The following is a 20,798-nucleotide window of genomic DNA, read 5'->3' as shown; positions in this document are numbered from 1 at the left end:
CCCCCACCCCCGGGGCACACACAAGCCCATGGCCACGGAGTCAATTCCAAATCGTAGTGATGCTGTCGGGAGTCAAACTGCTCCCAAGGATTTCCCGGGCTGTAAATCTTGAGTAGCCCAGGGCCTGGTCCAAAGTGCCACCAAGGCTCCTTCTGGTGGAGGTGACCATCCACTGCTTCCTCCCCAGGAAAGCTGCGTTTTTGTGATTCCTTATTTCCAGCCTTGGTGCCCCACTGCTGGCCATCTGCTCCATGATAAATGGGTTTGATGAGGCTGATACAGATCTTCCCCGATCCTCCTGCCTCTCTGGTGAACAGTGTAAGTCAGCAACTAAGGAACTAAAAATAGCTGGAAATGTTCTAGTTCAACATTCACGAGTGGCTGGGTCAGATGAGGCACCAGAAAAGGGAATCACGGCGCCTGATCTAGAGCTCCCCAAATTGTAAGTACCTGCTTACTGGAAGCTTATGGGTGATTAGAAGAGCAGTAGACACATCCATTCACATACACGTTTGCATACCTTTGCTACTGCACAATGACTAAACGCTTTAAGACTTCATGGAAAATAAAGTGCAAATTAAATGCCTAGAGGTTGAGAAACAGTGGCTTCTTGGAGGGGGTCTTCCTGCAGTGAATACAAACCAGATCTGGAGGGAGATGGGTGTGGAAAGACAACAAGGGAAATGGGGGAGAAGGAGGGACCCTTTTTCAAGTGGTTTGGGTAAAATAATCAGGCGGATGACAATGATGTATTACAGAATCAACCAGTCCTAGCTGGAAATCCCACTTTGCTCCTTACTAGTTGGGTGGTCTTATCATGTTAGTTTACATATGTGATCTTCGGTTGTTCTACCTGTAAAATGGGGGTGAGGCTTGCCACATAGAATTGATGAAGGAATTAAAGAAGGTCACCATGAAAAGTATCTTATATGCGTGGCATAGAGAGCACAAATGTCACGTTCCTCTCCTTTTGTTCTGTAGTTCTCTACACGGAGAATGGCACAGGAGCCACTTATTCACTACATTCCTGAAGCTGCTTTGGCTCTGGTTGGAGCTCTTCCATTTGGCGTAGGAACCACTCACTTTAAAGTTTCCTAAAGGAGAAGTAGCACCGTGTGAAGCCCAGTGGGGTGGATGAAGCTGTCCTGAGTCAATTTAGGTCACTGTTGTACAAAGGGAGGTTGAGAATTCTAGGGCTTGGGGTTTTTTTTGGATTAGAACCAACCTAAAAAAACAAAACTGAATATAACAATTCAATCCAGTAGCTCAGAACAGATTAGGCAATATGAGTGCATTGTGTAGTCTATGACCACACCACCTTGAATGCGCATGCTCGATCACGCTGGAGTGTATTGCACAGTTCAGTGATTCAATCTGTGTGTGTGTGTGTGTGTGTGTGTGTGTGTGTATTGGGCTGCACCGTGAAGTGTTTCTTCTTGAGGTTTGTGATCAAACAATGAGAACAAATGAAAAATACAGCCGGAGGAGCTGAGATTCGTCTGTTCAGGGCATTCTGACTAGACTGGAAATCCAGGCCTTTTGAACAACGGACTTCTAGAGAGCTTCCTACCTAATGCGTCGTTTTGGGGGTCTGTTAAGAAATGATCTAACTTGACCTTCTCTAAAGGTCAAGCAAATGAAATGCTAGTCTGGAATTTCTCAAAGATACAAATGACTCCTTTGACTGAGGGTCGCTTGAATGGTTGACCATTTTCCACTGATCATGTTTTACCTTAAAGAGCACAAGAATTTGGCTCAAAGTAATGAGGACTGGGGGTTATGAAATAGGAGAAGCCGGTGGAGCATGAGATGTGGCTCTACAGTGGAGAGAGTAGTATGAGAACTGTTCTCATATTCTTCAATAATTGTTCTTCATTCTTTCCTCTCCATTCTTCCATAAGGAATTAGGGAGTGTCTTCTGCGTGCACGGACCGAGGAATAGAGCAAAGGAGGCAAGCATGTCGACTAGTGGGGGAAACAAATGAGAGCCTGGGCCAGTACAGCACGTTGTACAGAAGGTAGACAAGTTATTATACAGAGGTTGATGTTGATGACACCCACTTTCCTCTTATGGTTACTGCCTCGGTGTTCTACGAAGTCCATGCCTAACTGCCAGCCATGAAATTATTGCCTTCTCTCCTAGAAGCCTTGTTATGTTCAATGTTTCTTGTTTGTTTAACTCTATGATCCTCCTTGAATTAATTGGTTTTTTTGGGTGATGTGAAGTAAGGATCAAAGTTCTTTTAAAATTTTCTTTGGATATCCAGGTGTTTTAGCCTCATTTGATGGAAAAACAAAACAAAACAAAAAACCCTTTGTTGACTTGCTTTGGCAACTTTGTACGAATAAATTGATTATATAGATGTAGATATATTTAGCATACTCTATTGTTCCATTGATCACTTTATTTCTCCTTTTGTCAAAACCATACTGTCTTGATTACTATAGTCTCGATGTTAGGTCCTAGTTGGGGTTTTATACTGCAAAACTTGTGAAATGCATGTGTATCAATCAAGGAAATGGCTCACACAGTTATAGGGGCAGGTACTTACAAGTCCATGGATCAGATGTTAGGCTGAAGGCTTCTGGCTCCCAAAGCTGCAAGGTACAAAGAACATAAGATTGGCAGGTCAGGAAGCAGGCTTCTAGCTGCTTCTATCTGAATCCAAGCTCAGCAGGGAAGATGGCAGGTGGCTGATGACGCCCATGGTCACCAGGCAATAGGGGTCAGTTGATGAGGCTGATTCAGCATCCAGCCCCAGCTCAATGCAAGCGAGTCACATCCTCCATGAGGTCTCGTCTATTGATTACTAGGTCTTAACTGCCAAACCACTGAGAATCCTTGCCCAGCTAGGTTGATTCAAGAACGTTAACTATCACCGGTGGTATAAATCATTCCATTTTCTCCTGTTTAAAGATTGTTTGACTGTTCTGGGTCCTTTATAAACTTCGATATAAACTTTGAAATCATCTAACCAATTTCTACAAGACATTGCTGGGATTATGCTTGGATATATATATATTTGAATTTATATATCAATTTGGGGAAAATTGCCATTTTAGAAATATTGAATTTTCCAATTTTCAAACATGGTATATCCCCTCCCCTTTTTCCCCTCTACTTTCCCTCAGCAATGCTTTATAGTGTCACTGTAGGAATATTATGCATCTTTTTAAAACTGCATTCTTAAGTGTTTCATTTCACAATACTGTAAATGAAATTAAAAAAGAAAACCCAAGTGGCTATATTAATATCAGACAGAGTTCAAAGCAGGGTATGTTACAAGGAATAAGGAGTAACATTGCCATTGGCTGTGGAGGGAGGTCTTGTCTCTTTAAACTTTTGCTTCCTGGTTTCTTAGTGATCTCTGCGTCTTGGCGTTCACTTAATCCCCTCTGCTTTCTTAATCTAATCTGTATATTTTATGAGAGGTTGCCTCAAAATATCCTCCACTAGTCCTGTCTTGTTACATTAAAAAGGCAATTCTTTACCACATGGGATTATAACCACAGGCTTTATAACACATTTGTAAAGGAGGACAGGGAGGTGCATAATTCAATCCATAGTATCCCACCCATTGTTGCCCCCTTATCATACACAAAGCACATTCACCCTATCATGTCACCCTAAAGGTCGTAATCCCCTGCAAGTCAAAAAATCTGATTGATAGGGTTCTCGAGAGGGTAGGTAATACCTTGGTTCTTGGTTTCCACAGGAGAAAGAATTCACTCCGAAGCCTGGTTTGTAATCCAAGTGGGTTTTTATAAAGCATGGGAGAAGTTTCAGGATTTACAGTCTCAAAAGGGTACACGCTATTTCAGGGAAGTGTGTCAAACCGCACAGAAGCCACGCTGGGGCTCACCACTGAACAAGGGCCACCTCGTGAGACTGCCCTCCCAACGTGGTGAACTGAGGCCAGAGAGACCTGGCACGGCCTAGCACACAAGCAGGGTAAAAAGAGCGAGCCTGCCTTCCCGCTGCCAGCGTATTTTAAACCTCCTGCTGGGGAGGCGTGGTGGAAGGCATGGGATGCCCCATTGTCTGAATTAAGCCCACCTGGCTGGGATCATGAACCTGGGCCTAGTTTGAGCTGCCAGGGGTGTAAAGCCCAGCTGGCTTGTGGCCTGACTTTGAGCATGCCCAGTTAAAGTCTTCATAGGTGGCTAGTGATCGCCTGGTTTTTCTTCCCAACCTCCTGTAGGGGGTCTGTGCAGGCAGGGGAGGGGCAACCCCCTGTCCCTGTCTGTCTACTTACCATGATCCTATGAGTCAAAAGGTGAAACTTTAGTTGTACTATGTTGTAAAGCAATATTCCACTATCTCAGAGCCTGTGGAATCTGTGTTGGCGAACTGCAGTAGCTCTCAAGTCTGAAAGGAATCCTCTCTGTTCTGAGACCATCTGAGCAAGGGCCTCACCCTCTAGATTTGGGGTGGTGGCCATCTCTCTGGAGTCTGTAGAGACCCCTCAGTCCTAGGCTTCCGCTGGGCTTCCCAGAATCCCTGGGATGGCAGCTCTGCTCAGTTTTAAAGAGCCCCTTTCTCGACCTAGCCCACGAGTGTCAAACTGGTGGCCCATGGCCCCTGAGGTAATTTTTTGTGGCCCTCAATGCTCTGAATTAAAATGAAAATAGAAAAAAATTGTTATGAAGAAAATAGCGCTAGGGGAGATCAAGGCAACACCACACCCACAATTCCCTTGTTAACCCTTTAACTGCTGAAGACGAGTAGACACATGGGCCAGTGCCTTTCCTGGGGGCCTGTGGACAAGTATAAACACACCGACTCAGTTCCAGCAACGTTTGGAAGTGATACGTCTGCCACTCTCAGTGTCACGTAATGTAAACAGATCCCAACGGTGAAAAGGTTAAGAAGAGCACTCTGGGGGTTGTGCTGTTATGAATCACACCTAGCGGCATCGCTGGTTAACATTTTTAGAGGGAAGCCATTACGATTGGCATCACGTTTGTCAGCTGTCCAACATTTCGTGTTTTTTATTAGTTACTTTGTTATATTTTCCAGTCACAACATAAGAGATAAGTGAAAACTAGTAGAAGGAAAGCGCTGGCAAGTTTCAGGTAACAGAGAATAATTTTAGTTTTATAAATACATTAAATAAGATAAATGTTTAAATAAAAGCAATTATATACTGTTTTAATTATCTTATCAGTCCTGAATCCTCACTTCAAAATATAAATTTAACAGAATTTGTAAACGTGATGTGGCCCTGGTGAATCTTGCCTGTTGCACCAAACGGCCTCGTTTAAATTGAGTTTGACACCCCTGGCCTACCTCAGCAATGTGGTGACCCCACCCCTTCTTCTTCTGCCCCCAGGGCATAGCAACCCCAATTCCTCTGCTTTGGGGAACAGGTCCCGGAGGCACGGCCCATTCCACAGAGACCTGAGCAGCTCTGCTTCCTGTGTTCCTTCTGAAACTTCCTTCAGAAACTTCCTTCAGAGCTGCGGATCTGCTGTCAATCCAAAGATTTCAAAGAGCCTTCGTCTCTTCTCTTCTTCCTCTGCCCACGCCAGTCTAAGCTGTTGAGTTTTCTCCTGGGCTAGTCGGTTAGCTCCATTGGTCACAGACTTAATCTCTTTAAGAAGATTGGGTAACCACACCCGTGGTGGACATTCCAGGACCGGTGATCTTGTTTTCATGTTGCACGGTTCATTTTTCAGTCCATCTCTTCCCCTCACGCTTTATGATACCAGGAGAAACTACCCCGCTCCCTAAGATCGTGTCAGCCAGCTATCCAAGTTCATCACTTATACATTCTGCTATTACACATCTTAACACAATTCAGACAAGTTCTTTTTTTATAAACAGTTTTATTGTGTCACAATCCAACTATCATGCAATTCAATAGTTCTATCAAATCAAGAAGAGTTGTACACATTTTTTAAATCACCAAATGAGACATCACTTTTCCTCCACTGTCCAATCCTATGCTTATCTTTTTTTTAAAAAAGCCTTACCAGAAGCACATTTAGCTTCCACTATCATCCTATCTGTACAAGGGTAAAAGAGTGAGAAAGCATGACGGCAAATCACGGAAACCTTTATGAAACAAAGATGTCAATATGTGAAGCTATCGCTTCTTGACATAGCCTCCATCTAGTCTATACATTTGTGAAAGCGGTGTTTCCATCTTTCCCGGAAGGTTTGACGATTCCTGCGATGAGGCGAGACACAGGAATAAAATGTGGAGAAAGAAGAAACGTCATCTCTAGGTGCGACGGCAGGATCGTCTGCAGGAGACACTCAGGGACCTGGAAAGCAGATCGAATTGTAGATTTGAGATCACAGGATATAATAGCAATATGCAAAAATCAACTTTATTTCTATATGCTAGCAGAAATCATTGGAAAATTAATTTTTGAATCCGTGTGTATATCGCCTTTTGTGTTGTTAAAAAAAGTGTTTGCTATGAACAAATCATTGCAAAATTCTATCATGCAATCTCCAGCTTCATTTCTAGCCCCAAGTCCATGTTTTCCAACTACCATTCCTTTTGTTTCCAACGTTTGCAGTCCGATCACCTGTAATGATCCGGCTTTTTGATAGCACGTTGATCAATTTCCAGCTGAAGTTGTTGGTAGAATACTTCAATTTCCTCATCACTAGCGTTTGTGGTTGGTGCATAAATTTGAATAATAATTGTATTGATTGGATTTCCTTGAAGGTGAATAGATATCATCTGATCACACATAGCGTTGTACTTCATAATGGTTTTAGCAAGATCTTTTCTGACAATGAATGCCTCATCATTCCTCTTGATTGTGTTATTCCCAGCCTAGGAAATCATACGATTTTCTGATTCAAAATGGCCTATACCTGTCCAATTCAGCTCACTAATACCTAGGACATTGATTCTCATGCATTCCATTTCATTTTTGACCACTTCCAATTTTCTTAAACTCATACTTTGCACATTCCAAGTTCGAATCATTAGAAGATGTTGACAGCTGTTTCTCTTTACCTTGAGTTGTGCCCTATCCGCAAACGAGGATCCCACGAGCTCCGCTCCCACAGGCTTGACCGAGCTCAAGTCCCCACGGCTGCCTTCTCTCCGGGAAATCAGCTCCTCTTCGGCCCCGCACAGTTTGAGTGTCCTTGACTGTAAGGAAGGGACCCATCTACTGGCAGTATCTCTGACCATATTCTGCGTCCTTTGTTTAGACTTTCGGTATTTGACAGCTTCAAAGCTATGTGTAAGGTTTTCAGTGGCTTCTTCCTCTGAAGTGGGGAGCGCAGTCCTTCTTTGTTGTCTGTTCTTAGTCTGGACGCCCTGCTGAATCCTCTTCACTTTGGGTGACCCTGCTAGGCCTTGCTTTTCTTTTTAATCCAACACAATTACAGGAGTGTTACGACCAGTTTCATTCAATGTAATTATTGATAAGCTGGTATTTAAATCTACAACCTTGCCATGTCTTCTGCTCATGACACCTGTTCTGTACATTCTTTTGTCTTATTTTCCCGGCTTTCCCTTCCACCCCTGCTTTGAATGAAAGGTGTATGGCTTCATTCTATGTCTGCATTACACATGAAACTCCACTTCGTTTGGGCTCTACTGACGCCTGTATAGGGCTGCTGAGACTGTATTATCTTCGTGGGAACAAATCGTCTCCTCAGCTTCCCTCAGTCTGACTGGTGCGTTTGAACCGCCAATCTTGGTGTTAATAGTCCAGAAGTGCTAACCCAACAGTGCTGCCTTGATTTTATTTCTTGAATCCTTATCTATGGTGTTTAGAGTTTATCATACACAGCTTTAACTCATCGAAACTGCCTTCAAATAATACTGTACTTCATGTACATGATACACTTGTTTCCCCCATCAACACCCCACACACACCCCAGCTTATGTCATTGCTGTCATGTATTGGACTTTGACCTGTGTTGAAAACCCCAAAAAGCAATGTTGGTTGTTTTTTTTAACTTCCATTTTATTCAAACTTAGAGGAGGGGCTGAGAAGCAGGCAGAGTAATATTATAATGTTTTTGATGGAGTCTACACAGCAAGCTAGGTTCCCATTGAATGATTTCTATAGTCAGTCATGTTAGTTACCCAGTGTCCTCAGTCTCATTACTTCTTTTCTGTTGTTCCATTTCCACTAATCAAGTTCCCTTTCCCGTTTGTTCCTTTTTATGTTTAAATAATGATTGGTCTCATACAGATTTTTTTTAAGGAGAATATAATTCATGGGATAGTCTTTTTATTATTTAGCTGAAAGGTGACCTCAGGGGATAGTTACAGTTCAGGATGTGAAGAGTGTGTTAGGGAGATAGGTTGGGGTGGGGGTGGAGAGGTCTTCTAGTTTCAACTGATACAGTAAATCTGTACTTTAAAAGAATTTTTCCTCTCATTTTATCAGATCCACCTATTGTGGCTGTCATCATAATAATCAGTAACTACCACACACTGCCAAGAGGGCACCATCTAATTCTTCTGATCTCAGGGTAGATGAGGTGTGGTCCATGTAGACCAGACGTGGGGGGAAATCAGTATTAACGAACATCACACATCTCACCAGCCATCACATTAGGGCGAGTTAATTAAATGTTTGATTAAATATAGCAGGCTTTTAAGTTGATAATTTGTTAAGAATGATATTATATTCAAATGGCCCTTGGCAGAAAAAAAGGTCCCCACCCCTGATGTAGACTGTTAGTCCCAGAGACTAATTTCTCCTCAGAGTTTTCAGTTTCCTTCTCTGATTTCTGATGAATAGAAACCAGTGATTATATCTTAGATGGTCATGCAAAAGCTTTAAGACCCCGGACACTACTCCCCACAACATCAGCTTCATGAACAATATTATGCCAATGGATGAGCTGTCCCACGAGACTAGGATTCTAAGGACTCAAATCCAGAAAACCAATCCCAAGAGGTCTTTGATTGTCTATGAAGTATCTGTAATTGTGTCTCTTATATGTTTATTATATTTATGAATATACGAGGTGCTTCAAACAATTTGTAGAAAAATTCTGTTATCTTTAATTCCATTTCCTTGAACTTTTGAAGCCTCTTCATATATGCATGCACTTTTGCATGTAAATATATACATTTACATATGCACACATACCTGTACACACACATATATATGTGTAAGCATACATATTTGGGGGGTTTTGTACAGAATTATGTCTATCATAGTATTTACAAAAAAATGCCTTTTTTCATGTGAACTTCTCAGTGACATCTTTCACCCTGATCAAACGGTGTGTACTTCCTCCACACTCAGACCGACCTTTCCCAGGACCCCAAACAATTCATGTTTATAATGAGAGAGTGATTCCCTGCTTCACTACCACGCGCCCCTGTGAACTACCAATCCGTATTGTTTTCTGTATGGATACCTATGCTTATCTTTTCATAAGTCAGATGACACAATACTTGTTCTATTGTGATTGACTTTGTCACTCAGCATGTTATCTACACATTTCAAAAGCTCATCATTCTTTATTGTTGCATAGTATTCCTTTGTCCAAGTCTGAACATACCATGATTGGTTTATCCATTCATTCATTGATGGGCACCTAGTAGTTTTCATCCTCTTACTATTGCGACAAACCTATGTGTGCCTATCTGTGTCTTTCTTATTAAATCCCTCAAGTCTATCTAGGAGTGAGATTGTTGGGTCATATATCTATTTCTAGTTTTTTAGTAAGTGCCATCATCTTCTATAGTGGATGTACCATTTTACAATCCCACCATCAGTGGAGATGAATTCCACTCTCCCCACATCATGTTAGTATCTGTTTTATCGGGAATAAGATGGTATCCCAGGTAGTTTTGATGTGCATTTCTCTAGACCATGATTACAAATATCTTTTCATGTTTGTTGGGTGTTTTAAAGTCATCTTGAAGTGTCTGTTGATGATTTTTACCCATAAAAATTGGGCTGTTCTTTTGTTGTTGCATTGTTGATTCCTTTCTCGCATATATTTTAAAGATTAGACCACCCTTATGTCATTCTTGAAGTGTTTTTTTCTCCCCGGTCCATGGATTGTCTTTTTGCTAATTTGATGAAGTCTTTGATGAACTTAAGTATTTCATTTTTCATGAGGTCCCAGTTATTTGTTTTCTTTTGTCATGGAGATGCTCCATAATTTATTTTAAAACAAACCTGGCCCTATAGTTCTGTTTTCTTCCAAGAGTGATATGGCTTTAATTTAACATTTAGACCTGTGCTCCATTTTGGGATAGTTTTTGTGCATGGTGTGATAGCCGGGCTGTGTTTTATTTTTCTGCAAGTGAACATCTAATTTTGTCAGCATCATTTATTGAAGACGATTTCTTCTCCATTGAATGAATTTGACCCTTTGTCCCAAACTAGTTGTCCATAGAGGGATGCATTAATTTCTGAGTTCCTAATTCTCTCCCACTGTGTCTATCATTGAAGCGGTCCCAGGAGTTTGTCTTATTACAGCTGCACAGTATGTTTTTAAGATTGGGGACTCTGTAGGAGGCCTGCTGCATTGTTCTCGACCATTGCTATTCAGGGCCACGTCAGGTCGGCAATAAAGCAAGGTCAGTTTAGATAAGCGACAAGGAAGCACGGATGTAGGACAACAGCCACCACAGTACATGGCAATTGCCAAGGGACTGAGGAAACCCAAACTGGAAAGAGAAAAGGCCCTTTCCCCAGAGTTGGGAAGGAAAGCTTTCCCTTAGAGCCTTGGATACAGATTGTTAGTCTCCTCTGAGCAAATACGTTTGTGTTTGTTAAAGCCACACACTTGTGGCATTCCTCTTTAAAAAGTAGGAAGAAATGAAGACATTAGCCTACAGACACTTGTCCATAAGAATCATTGAATTTTACTGTTTTATTTTTAAAAAAATCAGTATTACCCAATACTCTGGTGCCTGCCTCTTTCTCTTGTATTGTCCAAGGTGCAGTGGTTCCGGTGTCTTCTTCCCAATTCAGTTGCCGTGTCAGCCCACTGTGACCTCAGTTCTGTTGTCTTATCATCCCAGCTGTCTGCTGGGCTCAAGAAAAGTTCTGAGTTTGACTATTCCGGCCTTCCTCATTGTTAGGGTTGGAGTCACTCGGGCGTCGGCAAGAAGTGGCACTGCTCCTAGCCCCTTTGGAGGGCTTGATTATTCTTATTTGGGCCATTCCTCTTTCCATGGATACTCTTTCCTATTGCTAGCCAGCTACCTGCTCACTTCCCTGTTGCCGGCCAAAGTGAAACTTCAGGAAGCTGTTTATAGCATTTCCAATTCTTCACTATTCACTTATTCAACGTTAATCCAGGCTCCACTGTCTTCCTCTAAAAAAAGAAGTGCCCTCCTCTCTGTCAAGAAAATAGCCGTATCTAATGAACTGCATGTTGGGCCTATCAAGATTCACAGTGTTCCTGTCTTATCTGAACATGATATGGAAGTAAAACATGCTTTTTAATTACTGGTGGCATTTATTTGTCTTCTATGGCTGGCTGACAGGAATATCTCTATATAGACACATATTGCATATGTCTAGGCACATACATGATAATTTTATATACACACAACATGCTGTATTAAGTTGATTTTCAGTTATATAGCCTTATCTTTTCAATGGGCTAGTGGCCTATGATAGAGAAAGCTCTCTTCACCCATCTCCAGCAGTTGGCCGACCTCCACATTCTCAGGAGTCCTGGCCACCAAAAAAGAGACCAGCATTTGTGATTCCATTGATAAAAAATGCTTGTTTTAAAGAATACAAAGTACAAATCCAGAACTTTTACACATGGAAATTGCCCACATAAATTCCCTACAAGTTTACTTTTCCAGGTTTATATGAGGAAAGGAAGATCATGTCCTGGCATGTTAATGGATCTATACAGCCTGGACATGGCACAAAATGTGTATGTTCCAGTTAAACCATTTTCTGCTTTGCTTCCAGTAGGAAAAAGTGGCTTTCCTTCCTGAGGCAGGCCAGGGCGATCAGTTACATAACCCTCACAGAACTACTCTTGGCCATCTTCTGTGCCGCGCTCGCAACAGTTGGGCGAGCAACGTAAATGAAGGCTTAGAATGGAGGCAATATGGCTTATAAAGGCTATATGAAATAAAGCCTTGCATCGATATCTGAGGTGTGCTTTACACAGGAGCACTGGTTCAAACCTGAGGGGTGTTTCAAAGTGTTCCGTCATATCCTGGTACGTAGTTTGGAAAAGCCGAACAGATTATTCTCCAATCCTCTTCCTTTCCCACCGAGAGAAAAGGTATTATGCCTCAAACCTGGAAGACAGGAGGTGGGAAAGACAACTGGGAGAGAGTACAGAAGATCGGCAGCTGACACTTTCTCCAGCATGCCTGCGCTGTCCACTGACATTCTAACTGTGGCTCCCTCCAGAGGGGTCTGAGAGAGGGCTGGCTCATTGCTGGGAGGCACGTTATCCCATGGCTGGAATGCTCAGCCCCCTTGTAGTACCACACTAGGAGGCACGCGGTTCGGGAGCCCAGAGCAGCAATGTGTTGTCCCAGCATGTCTTGGTCAGAAACATCAAGCACATAAATCACAGGGTTTAAAGGAACATAGCAATTATTTTTTACTACATTGCTAAAAAAGTATTTCCAGAACATTTTTGTATTGTAGGTTTTAGATGGTTTTAAACAAAAGTTGGAGTGATTTTAATTTTAATATTTTATGAAAATACTTTGTATGCTGTTTTTTCTTGATATTGTATTTTTACCACAATAAACTATTAAAAAATCATCCATTTTACATTTTATCTGCAACACACAGTCCCTGTAATAACTAAGTCTGTGTGTGGACACACATGTATTCATTTACACATAGATGTGTGTAGACTGTATGTATCATTCAGTTTTTTGCTATTTATCCCACCCCTTTTCTCTTGAAAAAACGTAACCATCCCACCTTTTCTGGTTAAAAATACACGTTGTTCATATTTCTGTTAACACGCATGCATACATGTTATAGTCTAGCACTGATCACTACCTTTATCCTCTTCCTGACATCCCAGCCAAGTCCTGAAGTCTGATATGAGCCCGTATGTCTGATACCAGCCTGTAAAGTCCTCTTCAGACTCATGAAACACAGTATTCAACTGCTCTTGCATACAAAGCTCTCTCTCCTACACACGGGTGTCTATGACTTTGTTTCTCGTTAGGAAAACAGAGCAAGCCTTGGCAGTTGCATGGTGCTGGCTCACACACAAACGACTCTGGGCTTTTCTTCTATTCCCACTCATGAGCTCAGATCTCTTACTTTTATTTCCTAAGCTTCTGTTGTACTACCTGCAAGACGCTTTTAAAATAATCAGATTGTGGCATTGCATCAGTGAAGTCTGTTGAGCTCCTCAAGGGAGAGATGGATGAAAATTGTGTTTATTTTGCCTAGTTCCAAAAACGATTTAAGGGGACTGAGAGCTTAAGCTTCCTAATAGCACCAGCAGAAGTACAGAGGGACGGGCATGTTGTGGAAGAGCCCGGCCTCGGAAACCCTGCTCTGCAACAAACTCGCTCGTTGAGTGTGGAGCGAGACTCCTATCACAGCGTAAATGTTCTCTGAGCGCAGATGGAAATCTTCTGGGAAGAGGGCCATAGTTTGCTTCAGATGCTCAGTAAACTACATACCATGTTACAGTTACCTATCGTAACCTCTGTACCATAGTCTTCTAATAATTTGAGAAACGCCCGACTTTCAATGAATTTACTCTATGGATGTTGAAAGAGGCAGTACTTTCTAATCATGTTTTGAAAAAGTTATCCTTAAAAAAAAATTACGTCTCACACACACACAAAAGAAAACCACCTCCCCTTTCAAATCACTAAAACGACCATATTATTACAGAAATGTCACTAAAACACACTGACAGTGTTATCACAATGGCATTTATTCAACAACTATTTGAACGTCTACTATGTGCTAAATGCAGGGAGTACAGACAGAAAAAACACCCTGCTACTAGGGTTGTAAGTGCTACGTACACACTCTCAGTAACTGCGGGGGTGCAGGGGGGAGTCCAGCGCTCATGAAACCAGAGTTCTTTTGTTTTAAAGGACGGAAGCAGCAGAGGTGTGTTTACCAGCAGGAGAGAGAAACTGAACACGAACTGTTCTCTTGCAGACTGAAAATCCAGGAATCTGTAAGCTGTTCAGGAAGACCTCATCAGAATGTAACTTGTAACCAATTGACTGGGAAAGCAGTGATAAGTTCATCTTAATAAATGCTATGCAATGTGCCTCGTTTCTATGAAAAAAACCCAGCTCAGCAGCCAGTTAAGGAATACGAGAAAGAAAGCATGCCAGGGTTAGGGCATTTTTAAATTGAATTCTGTTGCCACCTCAAGAGGGACGCTTCTTTTCCTGGGAGCAACCTGTTGTTGCGAAGGGCCATCCAGGTGGTTCCAAATCACCGTGACTCCATGTCCGACAGAACGAAATATGTCTGGTCCTGTGTCGTGCTCGTCATTTTGTTCATGTTACAGCCATGAGTCAATCCATCTTGTCAGAAGCTTTCTTTTCTCAAACATGATGGGAGTAACATGAAACAGAATATTGCTACTACGCAGCTGATGTTATAAACTGGTAGAAAAGAGAACTGCCAGACTGCGGTGTCCACCTACAAAGTAGTGGGCCCCGTTCAGTGGTAAAAATCTCAGGTCCCTTTAAATATATTAAGTCATCATGAACCGTGTCATGTTGATAGCATGCTAGCAAAATTCCTGTTAAGGACCTATTTTTGTGTTGTTAGAAAAGACTTAAGTTGATAATTACAGTGACTCTAAGACTCCTACCAAGAACATTTTTATTTTTGCTGGAATGCCCTAAAGAACATTATTGTATCAATTTTATAATAAAATGGAATGAGGAACTGTAAACCAAATAAAGACCGCATTCATTGCCTTTGAGGCACAAGCAACAATTAAGAGAAATTATAGAAAAGAAAAAGATAATTAAGATGATAACTTGAAACAGGAGGAATCTGAATACATATGAAAAAGATGTGACGAGATCTCATTCATTTTACTATGCTGCAAATGTTTTGGCTAGTCTCTTTAAAAGATGAACAAATCTTTGAACATTCAAAGCCAAACAAAAAATAAAAACAGATAATGCCTTGCAATTTGGGCCTGTTGCAATAAAAGGGGTGATTGCAGCACACAATAAAGCCAGGAAGGGACTTTCATATAGGCTATTCCTCCTCTCCATTCATTAACTCAATAATGGGTGAGGAGGGCCTGGCAAGCCTTCAAACGTCTGTCCTTGTCCGGGTGCCTGAGCTCTTCAAAGCAGCGGTGCAGGTTTCGTGGTCTTTCAAACGGTCTTGGCAGGATCTCTTCCAGCTCACATCTTCCCTTCCTTGCCACCTCCTGCTGTCTGTCCTGGTTGCTTCCCTTTATTCATGGCACACTTTGGCACCTGTTTTCCTCTCCATTCCATCTCCCACCATTTTCCCGGACAGGGGTAACCTCCATTCATCTAATCCATTTGCCCTCTCAGGTTCCTTGATATTTTGGCTCCAGTAAGCTTTACTTTTTTTCAGCCATTGCATTTTACTGGTAATGCCATGAACTTGCTCCTCTCAGATCAATAATCCAAGCATTCTGGTCTAAGTACTGATTTCTATCTTCCAAATTTCTATGCAACGGTCTTGAGTCTTCCCATCTATTGGACAGCCTTCTGCTTCCTTCACTTCCCTTCTTTGTCAGCTAAACTGTGCACATCGTTATTTCAGTAACTTTGCCTAAATATACGAGACTGAACTCTCTTGCCTGTTCCTCTATGAAACTTATCCCACCTCGTATAAGAACCCAAGTATATTACTTTCCATTGACTGTGCCATACCCAAGCAGCAGGGTGTTACTGAGAAGAAAAATCACTAGAGGCAACAATTCACCAGCTGGGTCAACACTGTCCAATAGTCTGGTCAACGGATGCTCCACGGGCATTACTTTCAACCCCGCTCCCTTTTGAGTTCACAGGGAAAATAGGGCTGTACCCGCTCCCGCCAACCCCTCCACCAGCACGCTGGAAGCCAGTCTCAACACCCTTTCAGGGGCCCTCTCATCTCTGGCCTGTGGCGGGTGTTTTCCTTTCAGAGAAAGGGCAGTAGCTGGAAGAGCAAAGGAAGAGGCATCCTTGTGCCATCCTCTCCCCACGTTCGGCCGAAACTCAAAATCCTTGTGTCAGATAGTTTTCCCTGACATCAACCGCCTGTACTTCTTGGAAAGAAAGCACTGTCACCAGGACCATGTTTCCCTGTGGCTAAATCTACTTGCCTTCTCAGCAAAGTTCAACACCTGGGCTGACAAAAGCCCTTCCGCCCCACAACTCCCAGCCTCCTGCTTCTCCTTTCCTCTTTGGTCACCAACTATTGTCCCCTTTGCTACTTGGCCATCAAATGTTAGCTGTCCGCATGATTTTGTCCTAGGTCCACAGCAAGAATCTGCACCCTTTTCCTGTAAACTGGACAACTAAGTATCATGGCCTTTTGTGGGCTGTAAAATCTCCGCTGTGACTACTCAATATTGCCATAGGAGCATGAGTGGCATGGCTGTGCTCCCATAAAACTTTATTTACAAAATCAGATGATGGGCTGGATTTGGCTTAAGGCCCATGGTCTACTGACCCCTGCTCTGTAGTCTCTAGCAAAGTAGCCTGTTCTGTAGCTCAAAGGACACCCCCATTCCCCGTCAAATTCCCACCTTTCAGACCTGTATTTCCAACAAACTACTTACCATCTTCATTTACAAGCTTCTTAACCTTCATGTTGACTCATGCTCTTTCCCCGAGATCTAGGCTCCCCCCCCCAAGTTCTCACCCCTAGTACGTGCACAGAGCAGAAAATAGGGGTCCTTCCTCCTATTTCCCATCCTTCAGTTCTTTGAACGGGAAGAAAGCCTGAAAGAAGGTAGGGCTGAAAATTTCATTACTTGAAGCACACAGTCAAATTTAATGTTTCACTAATCCAGCTATACTTTATTTTCATGTTTATTACATGTTTACCTTTGATTTTGAGTACACATTAGAATTGGTTTGACATACGACTTGGGAGAAAACTAATGTTCTCCTCTGAATGGATTAAAAAAGGAATGTAAAACTACAAAATATTTAAGTGTGAGTTTTAAATTATGGTACCAACCAACAATAAATAGCCTGTCATTTCCTCCTAATTTTCCAAGATGCATTTCATTATAAAAGTTTAATAGTTTATGAAATTAAATATGATAAAAGCCATTTTTAAGTAGAGAGAACACATCGTTTGAGTCTTTGACAAAAAAACTATTAAAAACAAAAATACTTTGTTATGAATTGAGGGGGTAAATCAATATGTCAACTATAAATCTAATGACTTAAGCAAACCATACATGGTATTTGCATTTGCTTGGGAGAGTTTGGTTAATTTAAAGTTTCTATTTGACACATCCAGGTTAAATATTTGGTGCTCAGTACTGGGGGTGCTTACCATTAGCCTGGTGGCAGGCATTCAGGATAAATCGGTACCACGTGGCCTAAGAGCATTTAATCACGCCACCTCCTACCCCAATCTACAGACATGCACAAATGTGCAACTTTCATCATCCACTAAAGTTTCAAAGTATAACTCCTCCAAATATTCTGAACCTCCTGAAATTCACAGAATGTAAATAATCTCTGTAGTGTAATTCTAATGTTTAACAATACAAAATCATGGATGGCTATCAAAATTGTTATAGGTAATAAATATAGTTTCTTTTAATTCTCTATGACAAACCCCTTAGCACATTGTGAATGTGTTCTTAATACTACTAATTTTTACTTAAATACATTAAAAAAAATCATCTTCAAATATTCATGTCCAAGGATTACAGGGTGAATACTCACTGAGCATGAATGCCGACTGTTCTCACTAGACACAAAATTCTCATCATTTGCAAAAACTTCTATTCTACTGCCTCTTATAAAAGATAATTTAATAAAGATAATTTACCTCTAAGTTATACTAGTGATAGAATATTTCCTCATAATCGTTTAAGACAAATCACTTGTGGCTTTTCAATTTTTAATTTAATGTTATGTTTTTAATAAAGCTTTTCTAAATCAATTTACCAATTAAATTCCTAAATGAGAAAAGGGTAGGAGCAAGGAAAATTCCTTATCAATTTAGTCCGCTCTTCCTTGTAAACCAACATTACATTTCATTCAAGGCACACTCCTTTCTAAAGAAGCAACCCCCAAGCCCACTTCTCATCAATGTCTCTAACAACCCTCTACAGGGTTCCAGAGGTGCAGAAGAGCTTTATTTTCCTAACTTGCAGCAGCTGATAGACTTCGATCGCCGTGTGGTCAGCGGTCCCAACACTTAAGTCAGCAAACTTCTATCAAGGGCCAGGTATATAAGGCTTTGTGGGCCATATAATTTCTGAATTGGATTTTAATGTTGTGTTATAATGGACAGCACTCACAGGCAATGCACATTTACAAAACAGGCACTAGTCTGATTTGGCTTGTGGGTTAGTTTGTCAAGCCCTGCCTTAGAAGACCTACTGGGAATCAAAAAAGAAATGTCCTGGGGAAGAAAGTGTCTAATCAGAGGTGGTAGGTGGCAGTCAAACACTTTAGATATTCTGACGCTGACTTTATCTGACTTTCTGGTTTAAGGTTCTGCTATTGTTACTCATATGTTTCTATGTTTTCCATAGGGTAATTTATCATCATAAAAAAACATTATTTGAGGGAGTCTATTTAGAATTAATAAATGATGCCCATACAATTTAATATTCAATTTAATTTTTTTAAAACTCAATGAAAAATATAACAGAATCAAAACATTTGAAATAAGTACACTCACTAGCAACTCCAGTAATTCATTGAAGTAATATCAACTATAGGATATGAAAAATAAATTCAGAAGTGTAGTTACTTTAAAATACACCACTTCCACTTTTGTTAATATTTTACATTTATGTATATATTCTATAGTGGAAGCAGAAATTCTCTCTAAAAACATTATCTCCTTAAAATCTTGAGGTGCTTATTAGAGCCACTGGCAATATCTGACATATAAAATTGCAGTACAGGCCTTTCAAATTTGGCATTTCACTGGTACAATAACCACGGTATAGAATCAATGTACAGTGCCTAAACATTCCAGTAAGAACCATTATTTTGTTGAATGTAGAATGACTAACACATACTCTACACGGGGCAGTGAGGTTAGTAATTCTATAGGGTGTGTCCTGATATAATTCTCAAATTGTACAAGAACACAAACAACTTTGTTAAGGCCATGTTTTATTTGCTGATTAATGGACAAAAGGCAATGTAATTTATTTTCAAGTATTTTCTTGAAAGTGTGTGCTCATAAAAATCATGAAAAGTTGGAAAGAGTGTTAAATCACTGAAACTTTAAATATATCTTACACAATCTTGTTTGTACAAAAATACAAGTTAAATACAAACATAAAGCAATCATGATAATTTTATGCAAATCTGTTTTATGTGATCTTCATTTATATATAAAAGATTCTTGGTTCTGTTATTTGTGAAAAGATCAATACCAGATTGAATTACTATCTATTGGCAAAGGGCCCTAAAAAGCTTATTTTAGCATTAATCTTTTACATCGTGAAGTGCGTTTCCTAATTTGAGATCACCTAAATACTGGAAAAAAGGAAAAATGAAAGGGCAGTATGTCCATAAACCAACAAATAATTTGGCTGTAATGTATCATAAAACACAAGGCAATCCACATAGCTGTACAATAAACGTTACCTATGTATTACACACACACAGGTGTATATACATGTGTGTGCACATACACACATGTACACACCCATACACACACGCAGCCATAAAACAAAGTCTAATGAGGGGCTGCTTCCAGTTCAATATTCAGGTTTGCATTTTTTCTCACTTCATCAAATGAATAGCTTTTCGTCACTTTCCCATTCTTGAAGACAGTATGAAGAAGATCCTGCAAATACAGTAACAACGAAAGTCAATGATTATACCAGAGACTAATCAGCAACATGCTTAAATTATGCCTTAATGAAGTGATGGTATCTAGTCCGCTACAAAGAGATCTTGATGGTGTTCAAACTATGAAATGACTAAGTACACAGAGTGTGGGAGAGCAGGCCAAGTGCAAGGTATTCTCTAAACACGCAGAATCATTTTACGTTTCAGAAAAAAGTCGCAAACAAGAACAGGTACTGCTTCCTTGGCTAATGGTCTAGAACAGTGCTTCTCAACCTGGGGGTCGAACAACCGACCCTTTCACAGGGGTCTCCCGATTCAGAACAGTAGCAAAATGACAGTGATGAAGTAGCAACGAAAATAATTTCATGGTTGGGGGGGATCACCACAATAGGAGGAACTGTATTAAAGGGTCGCGGCATCAGGGAGCCCAAAGAGGTGGCATTTGAATTGTGGTGCCCAAACAAATCCATCTTAGAAGAAGTACTGCCAGAGTGCTCCTTAGAGTCCAGGGTGACGACTGCGTCCTACATACTTTGGACACACTGCCAGGGAGAGTGCAGTGCTGGAGAAGGACATCGTGCTAGTAAAGCTGAAGGGCAGTGAAAGCGAAGAAGGCCCTCAACAAGATGAGTGGACGCAGTGGCTGCGGCCGTGGGCTCAAGCACAGAACACGGTGAGGGCGGCAGGACTTGAAGTCATCCTCACGCCTCACGCTAAGATGACTTTAGTGGACCTGCGATCAACTAGTCCAACGAAATCTTCATAGCTGCAAGGTTAAGTGAGGAATTACATTGCCAGGCTATATACTGAGATTGAATTGCTTTTTCTAGATTTTATTCATTCTCTTGTTGCTGTGGGAACAAATGTACACAGAACATA

The 20,798-nt window shown here is 41.1% G+C and overlaps 1 protein-coding gene across 1 annotated transcript in view; it reads right to left on the bottom strand.

The window, feature by feature from the left end:
* Nucleotides 1–16,909: 16,909 nt before the first annotated feature.
* The window catches only part of NAMPT (nicotinamide phosphoribosyltransferase), a 47,070-nt gene continuing 43,181 nt past the window's right edge, over nucleotides 16,910–20,798 (bottom strand). The window contains exon 11 of the mRNA XM_004702780.2: nucleotides 16,910–19,914. Within this exon, the coding sequence (XP_004702837.1) occupies nucleotides 19,804–19,914 (111 nt within the window). The 3' untranslated portion in view covers nucleotides 16,910–19,803. The remainder of the gene's footprint in view (nucleotides 19,915–20,798) is intronic.

The sequence above is a fragment of the Echinops telfairi genome, unplaced genomic scaffold (assembly GCF_000313985.2).
Source record: "Echinops telfairi isolate 266 unplaced genomic scaffold, ASM31398v2 ScPeMD7_23;HRSCAF=83, whole genome shotgun sequence".
Taxonomy (NCBI): Eukaryota; Metazoa; Chordata; class Mammalia; order Afrosoricida; family Tenrecidae; genus Echinops; species Echinops telfairi.
This window is presented reverse-complemented; position numbering and strand designations above follow the sequence as displayed.